General features: G+C 46.0%; 2 protein-coding genes across 2 annotated transcripts in view; both read left to right on the top strand.

Annotated features, from left to right (window-relative positions):
- LOC119394131 (PTB domain-containing engulfment adapter protein 1) overlaps positions 1-21,934 on the top strand; it is a 137,760-nt gene that overhangs the window by 45,677 nt on the left and 70,149 nt on the right. The gene's annotated exons all lie outside the window — the stretch shown is intronic.
- Positions 7,856-21,934, top strand: part of LOC119394132 (uncharacterized) — an 81,725-nt gene continuing 67,646 nt past the window's right edge. The window contains exons 1-5 of the mRNA XM_049416013.1: positions 7,856-8,129; positions 8,524-8,628; positions 18,687-18,833; positions 19,478-19,605; positions 21,637-21,746. Coding sequence (XP_049271970.1) covers positions 8,094-8,129; positions 8,524-8,628; positions 18,687-18,833; positions 19,478-19,605; positions 21,637-21,746 — 526 coding nt within the window. The 5' untranslated portion in view covers positions 7,856-8,093. The remainder of the gene's footprint in view (positions 8,130-8,523; positions 8,629-18,686; positions 18,834-19,477; positions 19,606-21,636; positions 21,747-21,934) is intronic.

Here is a 21,934-nt window from a genome sequence, read left to right as displayed (position 1 = left end):
CTCTCTGACCTTCCGCTTAATGCTCCTTGTTGCCATATCGCCCGCACTGCCAGCCGTATATTTACTGGTGAGCCTCCTAGTTCTTTTCTCCACTGCGTGTCAACGCTTTTTCTATACAAATACCTGAAAACCTTCTCTGCCCATCTACTCTCCTTCATTTTCCTCAGCCTCTCTTCGAATCTCATTTTGCTCTGCGCTTCCCTCACTTCAAAGCCTGTCCATCCCATATCACCCTTTACCGCCTCATTTGTCGTCTTCCCGTGAGCGCCCAACGCGAGGCGGCCCACCGTCCTTTGATTTACATCCATTCCTGATTGCACCTCTGACTTCATGCACACCACTGAGTTCCCAAATGTAAGCCCCGGAACCATCACACCCTTCCACAGCCCTCGAAGCACCTCGTACCTATTGTATCCCCATAAAGCTCTGTGCTTCATAATTGCAGCATTCCTCTTTCCCTTTGCTACCGATGCTTCTCTTGTACCTCCATATATCTATGTTTCCGCGCGCCGCCGCCGACGCGATTGGCTTACTCGCATCACGTGACCTCTCGCCGCCATATCCCTTCCAAGCGCTTTGGGTGCAGGCGCGTTCAATGCAGAGCGTGGCCGGACATTTAGCAGTACCACGGTCCCCAGAAGTACTTCGTCGCTTTTATAACGCGTCATGCAGACAGGGGCGTAAGCAGACATTGTTTTCGCGGGAGGGGGGGGGGGGCACTGGCCCGGTGTGCCACCCCCTGGCTACGCCACTGCATGCAGATGCCAAAAGAGAGTAGCTCACCATCAATCGAACGTTACTGGTGAGCTACTCTGGGAATCTCGTTTGCCGAGTGGGAAAATTAATGTCAAAGAGCGCCGTTCTACGTGGCTGCATAGTTGGCCTGAAAAAATTCGCCCCCCTTGAATAACACTCCTTCCTGCAGTGAACTACACTAACTTTGCTGGAAAAGATCTTATGCGACAGGATACTTCACCTCTTCGGTTCGTTATGGTCAGCAATATTGAAAACTACATACCTTTCTATCTGCTCGGTTCTTTATATCTCGATCTGTTGAACAGATTACGCATGCTATCCGAGTTATAAGCGTGTCACGCACGAGAGCGAAATCAAACATTTATTAAAATAATAACTGTTTACTGGTATACTCGAAGGCAATTGTGGCATGATCTTTGGCATTGCACAAACAAGCATGGAACTCTGTTGATTAACTTGGTATAAGACAATGTTATCAAGCGTATTTTTAAACTTGTTGCAAAAAATGCTGCGACGCTGCATTGCACCGAGCATACCCTTAAAATACTATATAGTTGGTGAGAAATGGTCAGAGCAAAAAAAAAGAAAAAAAAAGAAAGCAGATCCCACGCATTGAGGGAGTCGATTTTATGCGAGCCCTAGGTCTACATACTGTGTTGCAGTAGCATGCACTTTAAAAATTCCGGGATGTGCTATTTCTGATCAAAAGAACATAAAGCACCGTGCCGAGGAAGTTTTAATAAGAGTGCAGTATGAAAAAAAGTGCAGCAATGCAGAAACCGAACCCCAGCTGTTGACGCGCTGGCAACGCCAAAAAAAAAAAAGGAACTGTTTGTCGGAACACAGCAAAATATTTGCAAATTAATTGCAACGTTGGGAAAATTAAGGAGACAAGACATAGGAAATGAAACAATTAGGTAGTGATGTCAATCATTTTTGATGGCCTATTTTCTACGTATCGTAAGATAAGATGCACCTTATCTACCGCACGCCGATTCGCCCGTGCGTTCGGCTGCTGGCGTTCCTAATCAAGATGTCGCGCACAACTTCCAATTACCGTACACGCACAACTTATATTACACATATCAACAAGTTGAACAGCAAGCACGGTGCGCAAGCGAGCGATGCGTCAGCGATCAGTCGAAGGACGCAATGTTGAATCGGTTGAATGTTCTCGATGTTGTTCGATAACGTTCTCGAGTGCAGTGAACCTGAACACCTACGGCAACGCTAGCGCAAACAGTCAAGATTCACCAAATGTCGAAGTAAATGGCATCTCGCACGATGTCGCTGCGCTAAGCAACTATGTTTACAGATCCGAGCTAGCGAACACGCCCGGGCGTGACACGAAAAGAGACCGATGAAGCCATCAAGAGAGTTCGCGAGCACATGGCAACATTCGCCGTACGTTTCATTAGTTACACCGCTAACCGCGCAGTCGATCCATACCTGTCGATGACTCGAAATCACGTCTAATATCCTCTTGAAGAAACACACACATAATGCCGTTCTGCCGAGCGTAACACGGCACTGAGGCTAAAAGATCGGTCACTTCTCAACACACGCTAGCAACGCGCCGGACGGTCTGGAAGGGACATGGCCGCCGCCACCCAATGTTGCCCGCGTGCAGCCTACCTTTGCGGTACTCTGATTTTCCAGTGACTCTAGACAGTATATAAGCCGGGTCGCCGGCTCGTGAAGATCGCAGCGTTCGAAAATGCGTGTCAAAGAGTTGGTGTGGCTGTAAGTTGCTTCGAACCCTCTGGCGGCCCTGTTCTTGAGGTAAGCCTAACCACCCCGTTAGGAGACGGACGCTTTGTGTCGAGGTCACAGTGGGGACGCTTCTCGGCTTGCATGCTAGGCGCAGATCTGGTAACAACGGCGCGCGTCCGTTGGCCCGGTGACGACAGCGGTTATCTATCGGCGAGAAAACTTGAACATAGAGATAAATGCCTGATCGAAGGCAATGCCGGCGTCCACCGCGTTCCAATCCGAAGCCGCGTTCACCGACCAGGATATTCAGATTTCCCGCGATTCGCCATTTGCTACGGCAACGCTTTGTCTTGAAGTCGCGTCATCCCGCCGATAATCCGCTGCCGTCAGCGGACCGACGGGCGCTCGGCGTTGTACTTTATCTGGTCGATCACGTCTCGCGAGTGTCGTCACCAAAAGAGTACATATCTACACCGTGGCCGAGGCGACGTTGAGTGACAAAGGAAACAAAATAGAAGTGCACTGTTAAGTCATTTTGAGCCGAGCTCTTAGTTTTTCCGCCCGTTCCTGCGTTGAGCGGCGTAGCCGTTGTTGGTCGGCGTAACCGATAGAGCGAACGAGGACAAAAAAGAGCGAACGCGTCACGCGCGCCGGCCTCCCGGCCTCTCGCTCGGGCTGGCACGTGCACTGCGGCTGGCTTTGCTTGTCGTAATGGGGCAGTCGGCGTTCCGCTTGTTTCGCGACGCCTGCAATGCACATGGTGGTGTGCGTGGCATTCGAGCGCTGGTAGCTTCTGTGGCAATAGATGCTCTTAGCTCAGCGTCGCTCACGCTCAGCCCCGCGAGAATGTGGCGTCGCGGGACAGTGATGGGAACTGCAGAATTAGTATTTTTAACGAGTGCGTCTTGCCGAGACGCGATCAGCTTGGCTGCCAAACGACGGCGAAACCATTGTGGACGCACCTTCACGCTCCGGTCACACGGCCGGACTGGATAGGCGCGATCGTTCAGTCTAACAGCCTTCGCCATCGAGTTGAACACATTTGGCAGTTTTATAACAGTGTCCGGAAAGCTTTGCGTTAGCTTTTCGCGCATGCGTCGTACGCGAACCGCTTGCGGGCTTCCGTTAAGTGACGGAAATAGCAGGCCGCTTACGCGAACTTAGTGTACCAGGGGCGTAGCCAAGGGGGGGGTTGGGGGGTTCAAACCCCCCCCGAAATTTTTCAGTTTTGCTTGCGTATATATGCACGCACACATACAAACGCACGCACGAACATACATAAAGTATGGTTGAACCCCCCCGAAAAAAATTTCTGGCTACGCCCTGTAGTGTACGCTATTTTAAAACTGCCTAATGGTAGCGTTCCTGCGCGGTTAGCGCCACTGCTCAGGAGGGCCGCAGCGACCCTAGAGTACCATACCATACTACCGAATTATGTGTGCTTGGGGGCGTAGCGCAAAACTTTTATTCAGCCTTATTAAAATAAATGTCATGTCTATATGCTATAAAACTGCCGCAGAAAAGCATTATGTACAGCAGCCGAGACAACGCTTTGTCTTGAAGTCGCGTACATAATGCCACTTAAATGGATTCCTGTGCTAGTACATAAAGTGAAAAGCTAGTAATTTCTGGGATTTTACGTATCAAAACCACAATGTGATTATGAGACGCGCCGTGTAGTGAGGGACTCCGGATCAATTTTGACCAATCGTGCCAACAGCTCCACTCCAGCACAGGTCTCCAGGCCAAGTTTGCAGGGATGGCCGTACGGGCAGTACTACGGAGGCTTTTGCCGGTAGCCATTGTCCTGGCTGAAGCGGCTGTGAACCATTTCGAGCAAGTCCAACATCAAACTGGTGTAAGTATGCAAGCTTGCGGTTACTTAACTTTAGTAACAGCTTCGGTTACCTTTGTGTAGAATTCCAACTACTATTAAGATGCCAGAAGTCATAGCTTTGTTCTGGCAGCTTAACATGAGCCCAGGAAGTACTGCGGGGCGGGATATTTTCATACGTACAGTAAAAAAAGCATAGCACATAGTTTTACAGAAGTCGAAGTGGTTATAGTCATGCAAATGATGCGCCAATGTTAACTTGTGGAGCTGTTTTCCTAAAAACAATTCCCTATTACAGCTCGTGCCAACGGATGCAAATGCAGGCCTGATCCATTTCGCCATAGGGGATCTCCCGCGGTTTATTCACTTTGCCCATGAATTCGACCCAGCGCAGGAGGTGGAGGAAGCGCATGAGCCAGGAGTATTTGGTAAGATATTTTCATTATTGCTACCACAACAGTTGTCGAGAACTATGTTGTTCATATCTATGCTGAATTCAAAGCTTCTAAAACATTTTCTGTACTTTCAGATGGGGTTCAGGTCCGCTTGGTCATGCAGTTGATCCACACGCTCATAGACGGCATTCTCGTGGCCATTCCGGCACCATGTCTTCAGTTGACAGTTGAGGAAGGCCTTGCGATACTGCCCTTCGCTTCATGACTTATGTCCTTGGGCAGCCATGGAACCAGGTGGCCGAAGAGGAGCCTCCTGAAGAGGAACTGTCTGAAGACGAGCCAGCACCAGATGAAGAGCCAGCACCAGATGAAGAGCCAGCACCAGATGATGAGCCCGTCCCAGGCGAAGTCCCAGGCGAAGTCGTCCCAGGCGAAGTCGTCCCAGGCCAAGTCGTCCCAGGTCAAGTCGTCCCAGGTCAAGTCGTCCCAGGTCAAGTCGTCCCAGGCCCAGTCGTCCCAGGCCCAGTCGTCCAGGCCCAGTCGTCCCAGGCCAAGTCGTCCCAGGCCAAGTCCCCGCCCCAGGCCAACTGCCCGCTGCAGACGCGGGCGGCAACTAGTCGCAGTCAAGGAGAGGCGGCGGCGGATTGGATTTTTTTTTAAATAAAAGTCCTTGTCGTACTATTGTTCGTGTGTGCGTTTGTGCGCGTGTATATATACGCAAGCAAAACTGAAAAATTGGGGGGGGGGGGGTTGTTGACCCCCCCCCCTGCATGGCTACGCCCCTGGCGCCTGGGCACGAGTAATAAAATAAACCGCCCGTAATACAGGCTTTAAACTTTTTGTAAAGCGGAACTGTAAAATTAGCTTTACCTACGTGTTCATCTACTGCTGCATTTGCCAAAAAAAAAGGCATTGATACACAGCTGTCCGAGGTAAGACTAGAGCAACTGTAGCACTGCAGTCTACGACGGGCCGCAGCAAGGAAATGCGGCGATCGAGCTCATCCCCGCCACCGTCTCTCCCAATAGCCTTCGAGATTTCCGCGTCAAATCGCAGGGACCTTGATCACGAGAACATAAAGTGTGCAACATAATATAGTTTGTTCGTTCTTTTTTTTCCTCCACGTGTAAAGTTATCTTACACGATAAGTTTAAAATTCACGAAAATAAACATTGTCACGTGCGTGGCCCCCTAGGCGGAGGCGGGAAGAGAAATCTTCAGCCGATAGATGTTCTCTGAACGATGGCCTCGGAGATGGCAAGCGCGCGGCGTGACACGCTCAGAGGCCATGTCTGAGCCACTAGTTTCCTACAATACTTACTAGAGGGAACTCTGGCGCTAGTGTCTATGGGAGCTGCCATAAACATGGAGGAAGGAAAAACTAAGGAGAGGCCCTATCGTATCCCAATGCATTGCGAAAAGTGTGGCGGAAGTGACGTCAGATTTATGGGGCAAACAAGCCGATATGGGGCAAACAAAACAGCAGACGCCCCGCGGCGTGCTCTCTGCGGTGGTTCGCTTCTGTTCGGATTTGTAGTCCCGGCGTAAACTTAGCGCGTATTGTGCGGTTCGCACGCAGTAAAATGTTGCAAGCAGACGTTTACCAGGCTGTTCGTGCGCGGCAGGCCCGAGCGTTGCGTGATGAAGTTCTTCGGAAAGTACCGGTACGTGCCGTAATCAAAAACATTCAGCCCCTGCCTCATCGTATTCGAACTCACCTAGCAGTGACTTACGCGTTCTGCTGGGCGTTAGGCCTTTTTTTTTTTCTTTCTTGTAGCCCGATTTCCAGATCTATTGCCCGATTAGCGGTTGTTTGCTCGTGTATATGGAGTGAGCGCAGTAGCTATTCGGCGCAACGCCAACCTATAGTTGACCTAACTTCACGTCGAAAAGAAGACACCGCTGTATTGTATACGCGATCGTGCACGTAAAGTTTGTAATTCCAGTGCGCACGCAACACAAGCACGCAGCGGGCGCACACCGCACGATACATACATCACGTAGTCTGATAATAACAACAAAAGTTTATTGCCCTTTCGTTGAACGACGCAGCCTTTAAAACGTACGCTGCCTTGAGCGCATGTTATGTACGGCGCGTCAGACGCCAAAAACAAAGGTTCACGTGAGTTCTGAGTTGACAGAATGAGTAACAAGCAACAGAGCGCACATCCGAGAGCTTCGCACGCAAATACCGTGCCTTAGTGATCAGCAATGAAGCGAACGTATACGTACACATGAAATGTGACACCCGGTACTGTACGCAGTGCACGCGATTTCCACCATTGCGTAGCTTTCCTAAAGAACACACACAAAGAGTAGCATGCGTGAATCGACTACGCCGCTTGCACGGCGAAAAATAAACAAACAAAAAAAAGGCTGCAAAGTTTCGCGATGCGCGCATGCGCTTGCAAACGTCGCAACGGAAATCGCGAAATGTTTCGCTGCGCCTTCGCTAGGAGGCGATGCGGGTGTTTGCGATGTGGGGGCTTCACGAATGTGACGTCAGGGCCTCTCCTTAGTATTCCTTCCTCCATGGCCATAAATGATCTTTCTATTGCGGTACAAAACGAAAGCGATGAAGAACGGTAGACAGTCCCTTTAAGCTAATAGCTTTAATGACTGCTTATGACAGTGGAATGACAGTGCACCAGAATTTAGTAGTGTAGGCTGACGAGATTTGTACAAAGCATGATTGCAGAACTATTATTTTTATTTCTAAGGCACCTCTTTAAAAACTGCATTACTGTACCAAATTCTGGCTGTCCTAAAGTGTAGGCAGTATAAGTGTTCTGTGGTGTAGGTAGCCGCCCAAGCGGCGCTTTCAAGTTAACCCTTTGAGGCGCTTTGTTCACAACTTGTTTAGGCTAGTTGTTGTTGTCCTCTGTGCATGGCTAGTTGCACATCTACTAGGGACTAAGAAAGAGCAAGGTTTGGATGAATTGAACCCCCTACACAATAAATGTGCCTTCATTTTGCATTGTACTGTTGCAAATGATCACTTTGCTGAATGCACTAAACCAATCGCAGTTCGCTACTTGCCGCCCATTTCGATAATTTAGGTGTCCTCAGATTGCGAATTACATCGACCTTTGCAACTCCGGCGAGAACTCTGTGCGTGTTTCGACTTCAATCTTACTACAAAGACGCACTGTTACATTACCAACGGGGCTGTGGCGCAGCGATACAACTCGCGGTGGTATCGTTGGTATCGTTGTATTTAGCGCTGCCTGTGTTTGGCGTTTCGCGCTGCAAGTGCATTGCTCCATTCGGAAATGGCCGCGAGTTGACTCTTCACCTTTTCGTAACGGTGCAGCGGATTTCAGGCTCCTGTTAAGGCTCTCTCTCCTTTTTTTCTCGTTTTGGTTAGATACATTCTGACATCTACGACGCACAGAATGGATCGATTTCTCTCGGAGAGAAAGCGTGATTTGGTGAGTTAGGTTTCGATTGCTTGTAGTCCTTCCTTGATCAGCTGTATTTACGTTTCGCGGCTTATTTGGCACATTTAGCGCTTCACGCGTCTCCGTATTATTCGTCGTGCTGCCTAGACGTTCTAGGCACAAATGCTTTCTTCACATATGCATTTACGTGTGTTAAGACCGTGGTTTCGTCGATTGAATGTGCGCAGTTTGTTCCGCGGCTTTCCGTGCGATGTCCCAGTTTGATCTGCGGTTACTACCCACGGCCTCTTGGCTGTTTTGTATCGGAAACCAGCTGTCGATACTCGGAATAAAAGTACATTCCCGCGCTGAGGTTATTAGCGTCGAAACATATGTGCGTGTTTCATAGGTCACGAACTAACGTTCACTTTCGTAATGTCTCCAGGAAAAGCTCGACGCTTTCACTAAAGTTCACGTCGTGCTGGGAAACGAAGCCTGCGATTTGGATTCCGCCGTGTCCGCTATCGTCACTGCGTACTTGCTGCATGAGGTAAGGAGTGCCTTGCTTTCTTTTTACTGACCTGTCTAACTTAATTTGACTGCGGTCAGCCGTGTGCCACACCTGGGAATCTTCCGGTATGTGTCGAGCGCGCATCTTGTAGCGTAACGAAAAGGCTGTTGCTATAGGGTTACGTCCAGTTTAAAGTCCCTAGATTTTTCCCTGTTGAAGAGCAGGGAAAAATCTAGGGACTTTAGTTCAGATGTGGACACTACATCCCAGGGACTTCCCAAAAATGTCCAAACGTCCCACATCCCAACAAGGTGGTTTTTAGGATGTCCTTTAGACATGTGCATAGGGATCATTCCTAAAACATCCCTTGTAGGATCTGATTGGGACTTTAAGTTAGCGGTGAAATAACCGTGTTGAAAATTGGCGATCCTAAACAATGGGAAACAGCAACTCCGCCGGAGAGCATGGTTGGCGCGCGTGCACAATTGCATATCTATACATGCACATGAAAAACACATGAAAAACAATATATCCACGTTTTTTGTGAAAGTGTTCGTTTGTTTTTTTTTTGTTTCTTTCTAAATTTCGCGCCGTTATGAGGACGAGGGATCGATTGCTAACCGCGTGAGCAAGTGTTGCACTTGGTAGAGGCGGTACGACGCACGTACTCGCGCCACTGTGCTTTTCGTGAAAGATCAGAGAACGGCGGCCGCGCCGCACGAGCGGTGGTGTGGTCAGGCCCCGGAAAGTCGCAAGTTCCAGCGATCGCCACAGAGGGCGAAAAAATCGACCGCGGCGAGTTCCAGCTTCAAACACAGGGAGTGGATCTACTAACCCCTGCGTTAGGATAACATGGCGACGTTGTGGTGGCCGCCATTCGCGCTATTTGACTTTTTATGTAGGGGCGCCCCCGTCGGGCCCAAACTTCAAATTAAAATATTCTTGAAATAAGGAAGTTTAGTTGTTTGCTTACTGTTACACTTCAATAAACAAATTGCTGTTTATACGAAGTGGCCTTGCCTTGCCAGTTACCACATCATCAATCTTTTGTAATAGTTTTTGCTCCAACAGACTCGTAGTTGTCAGCAGCCTATCGGCATCATTATCTTCATTTCAAAATATACGGCGGCAGAGGCAACGTAACGGCAGGTAACGGTTCACGGTGCATTCGGATGGGTCTCGCGCTCTTTCGTTTCGCTGTAAAAGTTTACAGCCACTGCCGGCCGAGACACTCGCTTTCGTTCTGTTTGTTTTGACTCGTTGAAATGCTTTCGCGAAACGCATTCAGCAGACTTCGGGAGAACGAAGGGACCGTTGAAGCGTTCACCGGATGAACACTCGTTTCAAGCCCGAGAATATACGAACCGGTGAGTATAAAAACCCACTGCTTCAGTTTTTTACCAATGACCGTGTGGGTGTCACACGGAGGCGACGCACTGCAATATTAATATTTTCAACGTGTCAAACTCTGTCGATGAGAAAACGTGCGATCCTTGCGGCGTGGCTTCAAGTGGGAGCAAGTTGCTGAGTTTATCGTTCGGTTCACATTAACCAGGCCGCTGCAATAAAGAAAGGCAACTGCATCACCAACGTCTCGCATGTATCTTCGTAACTAGCTTGCATATCAGTGCAAAAAAGATACGAGTTATATTTTGCCGCAGTCGCATTTGAGAAGCCAGGTTTAGAGGTCTCATTTCTCCTGTTGTCAGTTTAGGTTATTTTTACTACACATTTAGTGCAACGAAAGCTTCACATAATTGTGAGTGCACATTCACTTTATTGTGATAAAGGAACCGGCACTATAATAAGAAATATTTTTTTTTTCTGCCATAGCCTCCTGGTCTGACAAAGAAACAGCTGTGTGCAATGAGCAAGGCACCTGTTACATGACACGCCTGTAAAGAAGCTAGCCCGAGTGAAACAACATGCATTATAAGGTACGTTTACATATATGTATAACAAACCGCTGTTTTTGTTCACTATGTTTATATGTTTATTTTTGCAAAGTTTAATATGCACTGATAATGCTTATCAATATCTGGTGATGTCATTGTTTTTCCAGGATTGCCGGGCAACGACAGGATGACTACCCCCGAATGTCCACTCTGCAAGTGCGGCGAAACATGTGAACGTCTGCTACAACAGGTCATCTTGAACCTCACGCTTGCAATGCTGTATTTGTGAATGGTTTACCAGGCATCTCATGAAGGTGTGCCTACAATCGTCCACAAGTATTAGCTGTCTACTGTGTCATGCAATCTACACCGCAATAGCGTTGAAATTGAGCACTAGCTCCGTGCATTAGTTACGTTACCTGGCACTGCTGAGCTCAACGACGCAGGTTTTATACCCAGCCACGGTGGTCACATTTCATTGGGGGCGAAATGCAAAGACACTCGTGTGCTTAGATCTGCGTCTGAAGTTCAGGGAAAGACGGAAGCTTGAAGAGATGAAGAATTTGTTAACAAGAGGTGTCGCTGGAGCAAATGTTTCGACAAGCAGTCTTGTCTTCTTTAAGGCTACAACTGCGTTTGTTTAACTCCAGTCAGTTAGAATCAATCTAGAGTTGCCCACTACTGTATGACTCATAATCATATCATGCTTTGCATGTGAATCATCAGAAATTATAAATTTAAGGGTAAATATATAGAAGTCTGTCTGGCTGGGCAAGATTATAAGAATAAAAACGCTCTCCAGCCACATTTAATCATTAGTCTTCTTAATTTAAAAAAAAACTAAGAGACCAAACGGGTCTCGAAACGTAGGGTCAGTTTTTTTTAAATTATAAATCACATTACAAAACGAACATCACGGCAGTGAGGGGAATTAACAGTCTTTCCAACATCTAATAATATCTAGGGTTTAACGTCCCAAAATCACGATACGCCGTAGTGGAGGGCTCCGCAAATTTCGACCACCTGGGGTTCTTTGACGTGCACCTAAACCTAAGTACACGGGCCTCAAACATTTTCGCCTCCATCGAAAATACAGCTGCCGCGCAACGTAAATGCAACGTTTAGTTGTACCTTATGAGACAGTTTACACACTATGCTCAAAACTGTTTTGCCTTAATTAACTGTGTTTAGATCATAGAAGTTTACAAAAAGATACGACAAAGCTTTACAAGGCTGTGCTCAATTACATCAGCCTTTGCACATATGTTCAATGGGCTCCTTCAAATTATTTACAGCTAATAAACAAATTATAAGTGTGACGAGCACTTCTTCCAGCACAGCTTCACCAAGCACGTTTACGTTGTCGTGATGAGTGAGATTTTGTTCAGTGAGTATGGTAGTGTTTTCTTTTTTGCATAGCAGAGAAACGTGCCAAATTTGTTTGAACACACCTACTTCTGCTGTTTGATTAAATTAACATGTCGCAGTTGTAGCACCTACCACTATGAAGTGAAAGTCTGTAAACTACTGTCACGAAAAAAAAACCTAGGAAATCAAAGAGGTAATTTAAAACATACATGAACTTGGACTTATCCACAGCCACACTACAAGATTTTACGTATTGTCAAGGGGTCGTGACGTCGACGAAAGCAGCAGTCGGTGTGCCCAAGATGAAACTTTTTATTCGGCCGAACTTGTGGCCGGGAAACGAAAAGTCAAACTACAGCAATACACACTGCACACTGATAGCGGCGAACAGGCGTCAGCCGTCGATAAACTGATCTGTGGCAAGGCGCGTCGGCATTTATACCTGCGGCATCGAACATTCGAGCATTATCACTGGTGGCTGCGTTAGTTCGACAATAAACTGAGCTGTTTGCAATTGCACGCTCCAGCCTAACAAGATCCTAAAATAATCTGGAATGTTCCCAGACATTCTGGCACGGTTTGTGCAATGCAGTAACTACACGTGCAATTGGCCAATAACATAAAACATAGAAAGAAAGGAGCGCATGTGACAGTATTTCAAGCCGGAGCTTCTAAAAGTAGCAGGGAGAATACATACTTGTGCTCCCAAGCCCAAATATTTTGAAAAAGTAAATAACACAATAACAAGTATGCAATATATATATATGACCTTTATTTATCCAGCATTGGCACAGGTTCACATCGTGCCCCACAGTTTGATTTCGTGAGTGTTTGCTTGCAACAGAGTGCTCAAGTTCTATCGACATGTCTATGTGATACAGAGATTGTGCTTACGGCTGAGCAGTTGTTTAGTGTTCTGTGCGAACACCAACGAAGATGTACACTGCATGCCTAAAGCTTATTTTCTTAGAATTGTGCTTCTAGAATCTGTAAGCACTCGCCTTATATCTCTGTTTCTTTAGCATTCATCTACGCTGCATACTCAGCAGTCCGATTACTACTAGCGCCAAGAAATTCTATAGCTGTAGAAACTGTGTAACTGAACTATATCGAGGAAAAAAACGAGCCTGAAATATTTTCTTCCACCTATTACCTGAATACGTACTACCTATGGTATGGCTTCACGGCCGAGAAATTCGTGCCTGCCCTGTAGACACAACGCGATATTCCTTATTTGTAACGCATTCAAGGTGACATCGCAGAGCGAGAAAGATGCAGAACTGTACGCATCCGCGATTGTTTACGTAAAAGATTAATCAAAACTACATTGCTCTAACTGCGCCAACTATCTGTCGGCGTAGCGCACGTTTCGTTTCCGACTCCACACCATGCACTCAAAGATCAACACAATCTGGCAAGCGCCGCATAACTAAAGGAAGGATAAGACCCTTGTCCTAAAGCTATGCTGTTAAAACTCGGACGCTGCTACACAACGAGAGCAACGTTCTTTCAGCGATCTCGGTGTTCCGTTATATGCACATATTTGTCAGCTTTCAGACTGATTACACACGTACGGGTTGAAAGCTTTCGACGTGTATGAGACTATGAGTGACTTGTTTTGCTTGGACCTGACTGTATACATTGCTTGTACCAGCTTGGGCACTCACAATAAACGATGCAAACCTTACTTGATTGACGTTGTTTTTGCCAGTCGAGGCCAGTTTGGTCACCTGGCGATAAATATTACACACGCGAGCAGCGATTTAGCAACGACAAAGAACAAAATACCATAGGGAGCAAAAAGCGCAGTAGCGCGACCAGGGCGAACCAACCGCAAAAACGCGTTTGTCTAATGATGATGATAGTACTTGCAGCGCCATCTGGCCTCGCTCTATTACAGTTCAGTACGCCGCCGCTACCCTTATTTCCGTACTACAGTCAAAGGTACAGTTTCCGTTCTCTAAAGTGGTAGATATTCTCTGGTGTGGTGGTGTCGTATTTTTAAAAACACCGACATAATAACTTTAGAAGAACTGAATGAAATATTGTTATTTTATTGTTTTCTTTTTTAGGTTTAATACGCAATTGTTCTTTAATTGCGCTTACTGCGAGCCAACACCTCCTCAAATAGTGGAGGATTTGCTGCGAGCACTGCGCAGACATTGCCATCGCCATCATGGCACCCGGCGTGTTTGGAGTTCGGATAGATCAAACTCTTCGTTGGCCTCGATTTTAGGCAACGTTTTGATTTTAGGTGTTTGATCCGTGACGTTTCGTCGAAAAATCACAAGCGCGCATGCCGTAGGTGTTTGCCTGGTTGCAAGATCTTGCCGATTTCAACGTTTTTCCAACTCTTCGGTAAGTACTTGACATGCCTGGATTACTGCAATCAGCACGTTCTTAGCACTTTCTTCTTTGGCTCCCCGTCGCGCGCAGGTTGGCGTACGCTGAACTGGACCCTCGCAGCAAGAATGGCATGTGGGAGTAAGTTTTATTTGTGACGCGATTTGGTTTACCTTCCGCAGAAACTGTTAAGCTCACAATGCTGATATGTTGTTGTCGGCCACGTGTGTAGATTGACACCGCGATTGTGGAACACATGGCTGATCTGCCTTGAATAACTGCAAGCCGGCGCGTGCGTACTGCCGTGGAGAACGATCAGAAGTCCCCCCCCCCCCCCCCCTGGACGACAAAGAAAAAAACTTCAAAGGTTTGTTGTACATGTTTTCCACAGCAACTGACATAAACGTAAAAAAAATTGGAATGGTCAAATGCATGTGTCAAGTTTAACCATTTTTAGTGGGCTGTGGACATGAATTAAGCATTGCTGCACACAAGACTGGCTTGCCCTCAGTTTATGCCCAGTACCAAACTTTTTGCTCTCATTATGACGCCATTTGTAAGAAAAGCCAGAACTTATGTTCAAAACAGCGCATATTCATGCTATTCTTTTATTCAGTTGCATGTGTGAGTCCTGCTGCTGGCCATCAGTTAGCCGGTTATCAGAAGAAAAGGGCACAGCCCAGTTTTGTACTGGTATATACTGTATCTTTTGTGATTATGACCATGATTTTTGTCTTACTGAAACAAGAAACTGAAAAATGTATGTTGGTGTTTCTGCTACATCTCTATGAAGTAGCAGAACCTGTTGCTCAGTCACTTGGTGCATATTAGCAACTGGCACCTTGTCTGGCTTCCCTATACCTCCACCTTTTTTCAGTGCATGTTGTTTTCATCCTTTACCAGCAGTCAAGTAGTTTCATGCAACCGAAATGACCAACTAGCCCACTCTGTTTGCCAAGTAGGTTTTACTTCCAAACAAATGTAGCACATTTGTGATATGCACTGTTGCTCAATGATATCCTTTTTGCATGTGCTAGCTGTGTACACATATTACATGATCTTTTTTCTTTTTTTCAGCTGCTTCTAGTAGTGGTGCCCCTGGTGTGCACCTTTGCCTACCGGTAATGACATAGAAAGTGCTCAGCTTCCTGGACATAGGCATGCAGGTTACGAGACGGAAAACATGCAGCTTAGACTTTATGCTTGTAAATGCGAAAGTCGTAACCGACATAATTAGAGTAAGCTAAAGGGAGAAATTTCTGCTTATGAGCAAGTAATTATGAAGCAGGTTTTACTCCTCTTAAACTAGCAGACATGCAACAACACAGTTGTGATATGTTTGTTTTGTGCGCCATTTTCATGCATATTTGTGCTTGCAGTGGATATGCATATAGATGAAGGATTTGTTTTTGTTTTCCTCAGCTGCCTCTGCGAACCCCGCTCCTGGACAACAGCTGGGAGGCTCTGTGTTTAAACGCGTGCACCTTGGACGTCATGCTCGTAAATACCAATTCCTTTGTCATTCCTGGCATGAATTTCGTTGGTAAAGCAATAAGTAAAATTGTGCATTGTTGTTCACAAGCACTTCAGTATGAACCAGGCTTAAAGGAGAAGGGACCGACAACTCGCCAGAACTTGTGATTAGATCCTGTCAGAAATGAAAAGACCGCGCTATATACTGACATATTCCAGCATCCTTTTCGCGCTGTGTGTACGATTTATATCTCTAAATTGTGTTTAAAAGTAACAAAAAAAAGGTAAGTTGTGCAACCTATAGCAAGAGCCTTGAAGCTAGATTGCGGAGTTGATCACTTTGCTGCACAAAGTCACGTAGTCTGATGCCGTCATGTGTGCCATTATTGGTCCTAAAAATATTAGTATGTATATTGCTATCCATCCCCGCTCTATTCTGTGCTGCTTATGAGGTAAAAGGATTTGCATGGTGACAAGAAACGGCGCTGCCTTCGCGATAGCCAGTGGACCATGTCGAGCCGCGGCGCATGCGCACGAGTACACACACACGCAGTAAACCACCGCGCTCGAACACGAACCGCTGTCACGCTCACTGTTTGCAGCATGTCTTGTCACGTGTGTATACGACTTCATATCCGTCGCAGATAGAAAAATTCGAATTACAAATGTTTCACGGCATTACAAATGTTTCACGGCATTTTCCACGTCACCATTCCTTGATTATACACTCTGACTGGTAAGCTTTCTGTCGCGCTAAAGAAAATAGGTACCATAAAAGTTGGTTGTCGGTCCCTTTAAAGGCCAACTCCGGCGATTTTTCGAGGTCGATGGATCTCAGTGAAATTCGCTGGGTACGTTCCTTTGCACGTTTCCGTCATTTATGCCAAATTACAGGCTTGAGACATGCGCAGATTGTTTGCAAATGAATTTTAAAGATTGTCTGCAAACGCCCTCTTGGCTTCCCACAGTTATTGGCAACATTGCGTCTGTGACGTCAGTATTGGCAAGGCGGCGGAAGTGACGCAGCCGAGGGCACCGCTAACTTCGGCGCTTAGGCCGCTACAGCGAGCGTCTGCTGTGCACAAGGCGACAGACAGCGTTGGTTTGGCCGTCGCTTCGCTGGTCCTACCGGCTGTCACAGTTTTCATACTCCGCGCCGGCGTGACTGGAATGCCTTGCACGACTTCCGGTTCGTTCGTAACAACGTCTACGTCATACGTAGACAGTACACTCGGTTGGGTTTCGGTTTCGGTGTTGTGCTTTTTTGCTTATTTAAAATTATTCTCCAATTTGCCGAGTATTTCTGCTATCGGGCCCGTAACAGGAGCGTCTCAGGAACATAAAAGCACCATTACTTTGACATGGCCAAAAAATCGCCGGAGTTGGCCTTTAACCTCTTAACACACACACAGAACAAAATAGGCATGCTATATCCCCGTTGTGCACCATCTGTGTGCGTTTGTGTGTGCAGTATGGACATGTACATTAAGGCTTTGTTTTTGTTCTCAGCTGCCTCTGCGAGCCCTGCTGTCGGACGCCAGCTGGAACGCTCTGCGTTTGAAAGCGTGCACCCCAGATGTCATGCTCATAAATACAGAGTTCTCATGATTCTAGTGTTGACAAAGCAATAAGTAAAAGCAGGCACTTGTGCATCCGGAATGAGGTTTAACCCTGTCTCAGGAGACATGACAATATAGTCATGCTATGTTCCTGTTGTTCACCATTTTCATGCATGTTGTGTGCAGCATAGAGTTTCCTACAATACTTACTAGAGGGAACTCTGGCGCTAGTGTCTATGGGAGCTGCAACGCATGACGCTTCAGCCAGCATGGGAATGATGGGTAGTACACAAATTTGTCTAAACTTCGTACTTTCGGCTCCGTTTGGCTCCGCGTCGGCTGCATCCGCTTTGTCGCAAAACGAAGTTCAGCAAAAGTCAGCAGTTTCACTTCGCCACTTTAACTTCTTTAGGCTCAGCGATTCAAACCTGGTCACGAAGTTCACAACGGTCTATTCTTTTATCCGAAACGAACGCCAAACACAGCAATAAACAAAGCCACAAGTACGTTTGAAGCCGCAAGCACGAAGACTAGGCAAATTTGTGTACTACCCATCATTCCCATGGTAGCTGAACGATCGCAGCGCCAGAGTCCCCTCTAGTTAATTTTAGGAAACTCTATGGTGTGCAGTACGTATACATACATGCAGGCCTTCTTTTTGTTGTCCTCAGCTGCCTCTGCAAGCCCTTTTGCTGGACGCCATGGAAGGCCCTCCACTCGAAAGTGTGCACCTTAGACTACACGCTCATCAATACCAAGTTCTTTGTCCTTCTCGGCATGATTGTAGTGCCATATAATAGTGAGGCAATAAATCATTTTTGCTGGTCACTTGATGTTCCATGCATGTTGCTTGGTTTCTGAACACTTGACTTGGTTGAAGTTATTTAGTTATCTATGTGAAAAAAAAGTGGGTTGGTTGGACGAGGAATATGCTTTCCTGGAGAGGCAACTGGCTCTCTCAGGTAGGGGGTGGTCGAGCGCGATGAAGCAAGTTAACATGTTATGGGAGCAGATGTCCCACCCTTTTGAAATAATCCTGCAGTAAAAAGTGGCCACATGTCCCAATAACATCCCACACACATGCAGTTTTGGGACATCCCAAAAAGGTCTTTTTTTGTATCACTTGGGATGTTTTTCCACCTTGTGTGGGACGTCTTTTGGAAGTCCCGAACTCCCAAAAGGGATGTCATTTGGATGTCCCTAGGATGCCTTTGCGTTGTCTGATATTTTCCACAGACGTGAGTACATTATTCTCCTGTTGCTCAGTGAAGGCCCTCTGCGCCCTTCGGGCGCGGAAAACTAATCGTGGCTTCGCCCTCGCTTCGCGAGTGCGGCCATTGAGCGATAGCGAAATGGCCGGTTGGCAGGGTCACGGTCACGCGCTGTTTAGCCCGCGCGCCTGCCCCTTCGGGGCCGTAACGCTAGACACTTCCTAACGGAAACCCGTTTTCACTTTCAGCTCCAGCCGGTCGCGACGTTACTCGTCGTTCCCGTGCTCAACATCGTGAGGAAAGACGTCAAACTGCGGACGGAGATCACGTATTTCTTCGAACAAGTGGACATCCCGCTAGGCAAGCTGGTGTGCCGGGATGAAATTGACCTGAAGGTAAAAAATGCCGGCCGTCACGCCCACTGCATCGCGCCGTGAGCGTCGTTCGCCGGTTGCGCTATTTCCACATCATAAAAGTCATATCTGTACGCATACCGCGCGACTGGCTTTATGCCAGAAAACGTATACAATTGAGCTTTATTGTCTTTCCTTCGGTGCTCTATACGGCTGCTATACAGTCTCGGCAACGTTGTATTCGCGTTGACTCGAGGAACCAGTCTCTAGCGAAAGTGACACCGTATCATTAAATATGCTGGCTATAAGGATAGTGCATTAGCCAGAGCATGTTTTAACGGCAAAAAGTGATTTAGAAAGAACAGATAAAGAAAAAAAAAAGGTATTGAAAGAATGATGGAAGACTTATTTGTTGGCTAGGTCCATAATCTAGCTTTATGCTTTCCTATTCCCAATATTCATTTCCTTTCCTTATTATTTTTTTTTTAAATAATTTATTTGATACTTCATGCCTGTATTATGTGGATAAATTAGTGTGGCTGATACAGTGTTGAAGTCTTGATTTTTCAGTGTTTTAAATGTTTTTCAGTGTTTAAAAAGCTTTAAATTGACGACTTGCTAAGGGTGAAAAGAGGTTGCTTTACATAGTCATTTATTCTCCTTTTCATTCACTGTTTTGCTTACAGAAACTTCTCGCTCAGTCCAAGTTGTCACTGACCCTTGTGGATCACAATCTTTTGCCCAAAGAAGATGCTGACTTGCAACCTGCAGTCCAGGAGATCATTGACCACCACAGGTTGGAAACATCTCACAGGTTTGTATCTTTATTTTGTTTTGTTTTTTTTCATGGACCTCTGCTCCTCAAGTTTTGTATGAAAAATTTGTGAACATGGGGTGTGGCTGGAGCCAATGTTTCAACAAGTGGTCTTATCTTCTTCAAAGCTGCAACAAACCGCTTGTTGAAACGTTGGCTTCAGTGACATCCTGTGTTAACGAATTTTTCATCTCTTCAAGCTTCCATTTTTCCCCTGAACTTCTGCCTTTCCAAGATATATGTGTCATTGCTACTTCACTTTTGCCTTGCAACACTTGGGCAGCAGTGAAAGTGCCGAGAGCAAGATATTTGATATTTTAATTTGCTCCGGATATCATTTTTGCACTAGTCTCTGTAAGATCTTTAAAGATCTTGCAATGTGGTCTTTAAACAGTAGGATGATATTAGATGCACTTTTATTGATCCAGTCTGAACAAGGGTTGCACATTTCCCATTATGCAAGATGATGAAGTTTGATGTGCTATTATTTATATAGAACTATTTGTCACTGGCAGTTGATGTATGTTGGAAAACAAGGTCTGCGTTTTACCAAAGTGAATTAATGGTTACTACAATGGCCATGACGGCAATATCGCCGTCATGGCTACTAGCGGCGCTGGCTAACACTCATAGGTTTAAATGCACATATATGCCCCATAAAGTGGATGGGAGGATGACCGCCGCTGTAGCTCAGTGGTAGAGCATCAGACACGTTATTCGAAGGTCACAGGTTCGATCCCTGCTGGCGGCAAGTTATCTTTTCATCCACTTTACTTTCTTCACATTTAGATCATAATTACTACAAATAACAACCCCCTATACTTTCTTTGGCTTTCTTGTCTGTTAGTTCTAATTAATCTTCTCTTGACAATGACATGCATGATGAGTGTTGTCAAACATTTTAGCCGCCTGTGCACTCGCATTTCATTGCATTTATTAAAACCTGTAGTTTATGCGGGCTCTGTCACTAAACCCATTCTCTCTCTCCAAGTAAGAGAAAATGCCGTGTCCATGTGATGTCATTGGCTCACTTTCTGGGTGTGCTTTAGGCATGCTTCAGGCAAAAAACAATAGTGCCAATTGTAATAGTGCCAATAGTGCCAATTGGACGGTAATGGTGCTTGTAGTGTCATCCTCCCCACACAAGGACAAATAATTTGGATTGCTTTAGGGGTATGTACACCCTTAAAACGTGATTTTCTCTTAAATTAAGCATTTTTTTTTCTGCATAAAACAAGCGCTGCAGGGTTTGATTAGAAATTTCGACAATGCATGTCAATATAATAGTTGCCTTTAGTGTCCCTTTAAAGATGTTCTAATTACTGTTTTGAAACATGCATCCATGGGAAGATATTAAACAGTATTTGGGTTTATTGCAATAGGTGTTGTGTTCAAAATGTGTGGAAGCTTTTTTTTAAAGATTAAACGAAATTTCTTGATTATTAAAAACTCCTATGTTGCATTTTTCGTTTGTTCACTGACCCCTCATGACAGCTTAGCAGGTAATGTGTTGCACTGTTAAGCTTGAGGGTGCAGCTTCAGCTGCATGTCAATGGGGGGCGAAATTCAAGAACACCCGTGTACTTATATTTGGGTGCCTGTTAATGAATCCCTATTGGCTAAAATTAATTGGAGCCCCCCACTACATTATGCCTTATAGTCATATCGTGGTTTTGGCATGTAAAACCCCAGAAATTACTACTAGCTTACCTTTTTTCTGTTTGAAACAATTGGCCCACCTATTGCACATGGACCACTCAGATACTTTTCCTTGTTTTTTTTTTTCATAATGAGGCTTTTAATGCTGATGCATTAATAATGTTCAGTGCATGGTTAATTTAGATGAGAGGTGATTGATGAGAGTGGCGCAAGACTGAAAAACTGTCGAAGAACCCCTTCAAACATTCTTGTGAGGATGTGCACTGGATAAGTGAACGTGACCAAGCTTCATTGTTTAGCCCTACATGGTGTTGTGCACCATGCGTATCTCTGTTTAGTTGAATCGGCATGTTGTCATGTATTGGCTTGCAGGTGTGACAAGACAGTCGAAATGGTTGGATCATGCTGCACACTGGTAGCTGAGAAAGTTTTGCACTCCAAGCCAGAGCTTTTCACCCCTCAGGTTGCTCTTTTGCTTTACGGTAAGCATTCTGCTTTGCTTGCTTGCCTACTTGGCACCTCTGTTGCTCATTCTATGCTTTTGCTTAACCCTTTGAGACACTTTGTACACACTTGTGTAGCCCCCTTGTTTTTTGCCAATAGTGTCGACTTGTGGCTATGAAAGAGCATGATACAGTGAGGGTTGGATAAATTGAACCTCCTGCATAAT

This window comes from Rhipicephalus sanguineus, chromosome 5, assembly GCF_013339695.2.
Source record: "Rhipicephalus sanguineus isolate Rsan-2018 chromosome 5, BIME_Rsan_1.4, whole genome shotgun sequence".
Lineage (NCBI taxonomy): Eukaryota > Metazoa > Arthropoda > Arachnida > Ixodida > Ixodidae > Rhipicephalus > Rhipicephalus sanguineus.
Note: the sequence above shows the minus strand (reverse complement) of the source record. Positions and strands in the feature narration are given on the sequence as shown.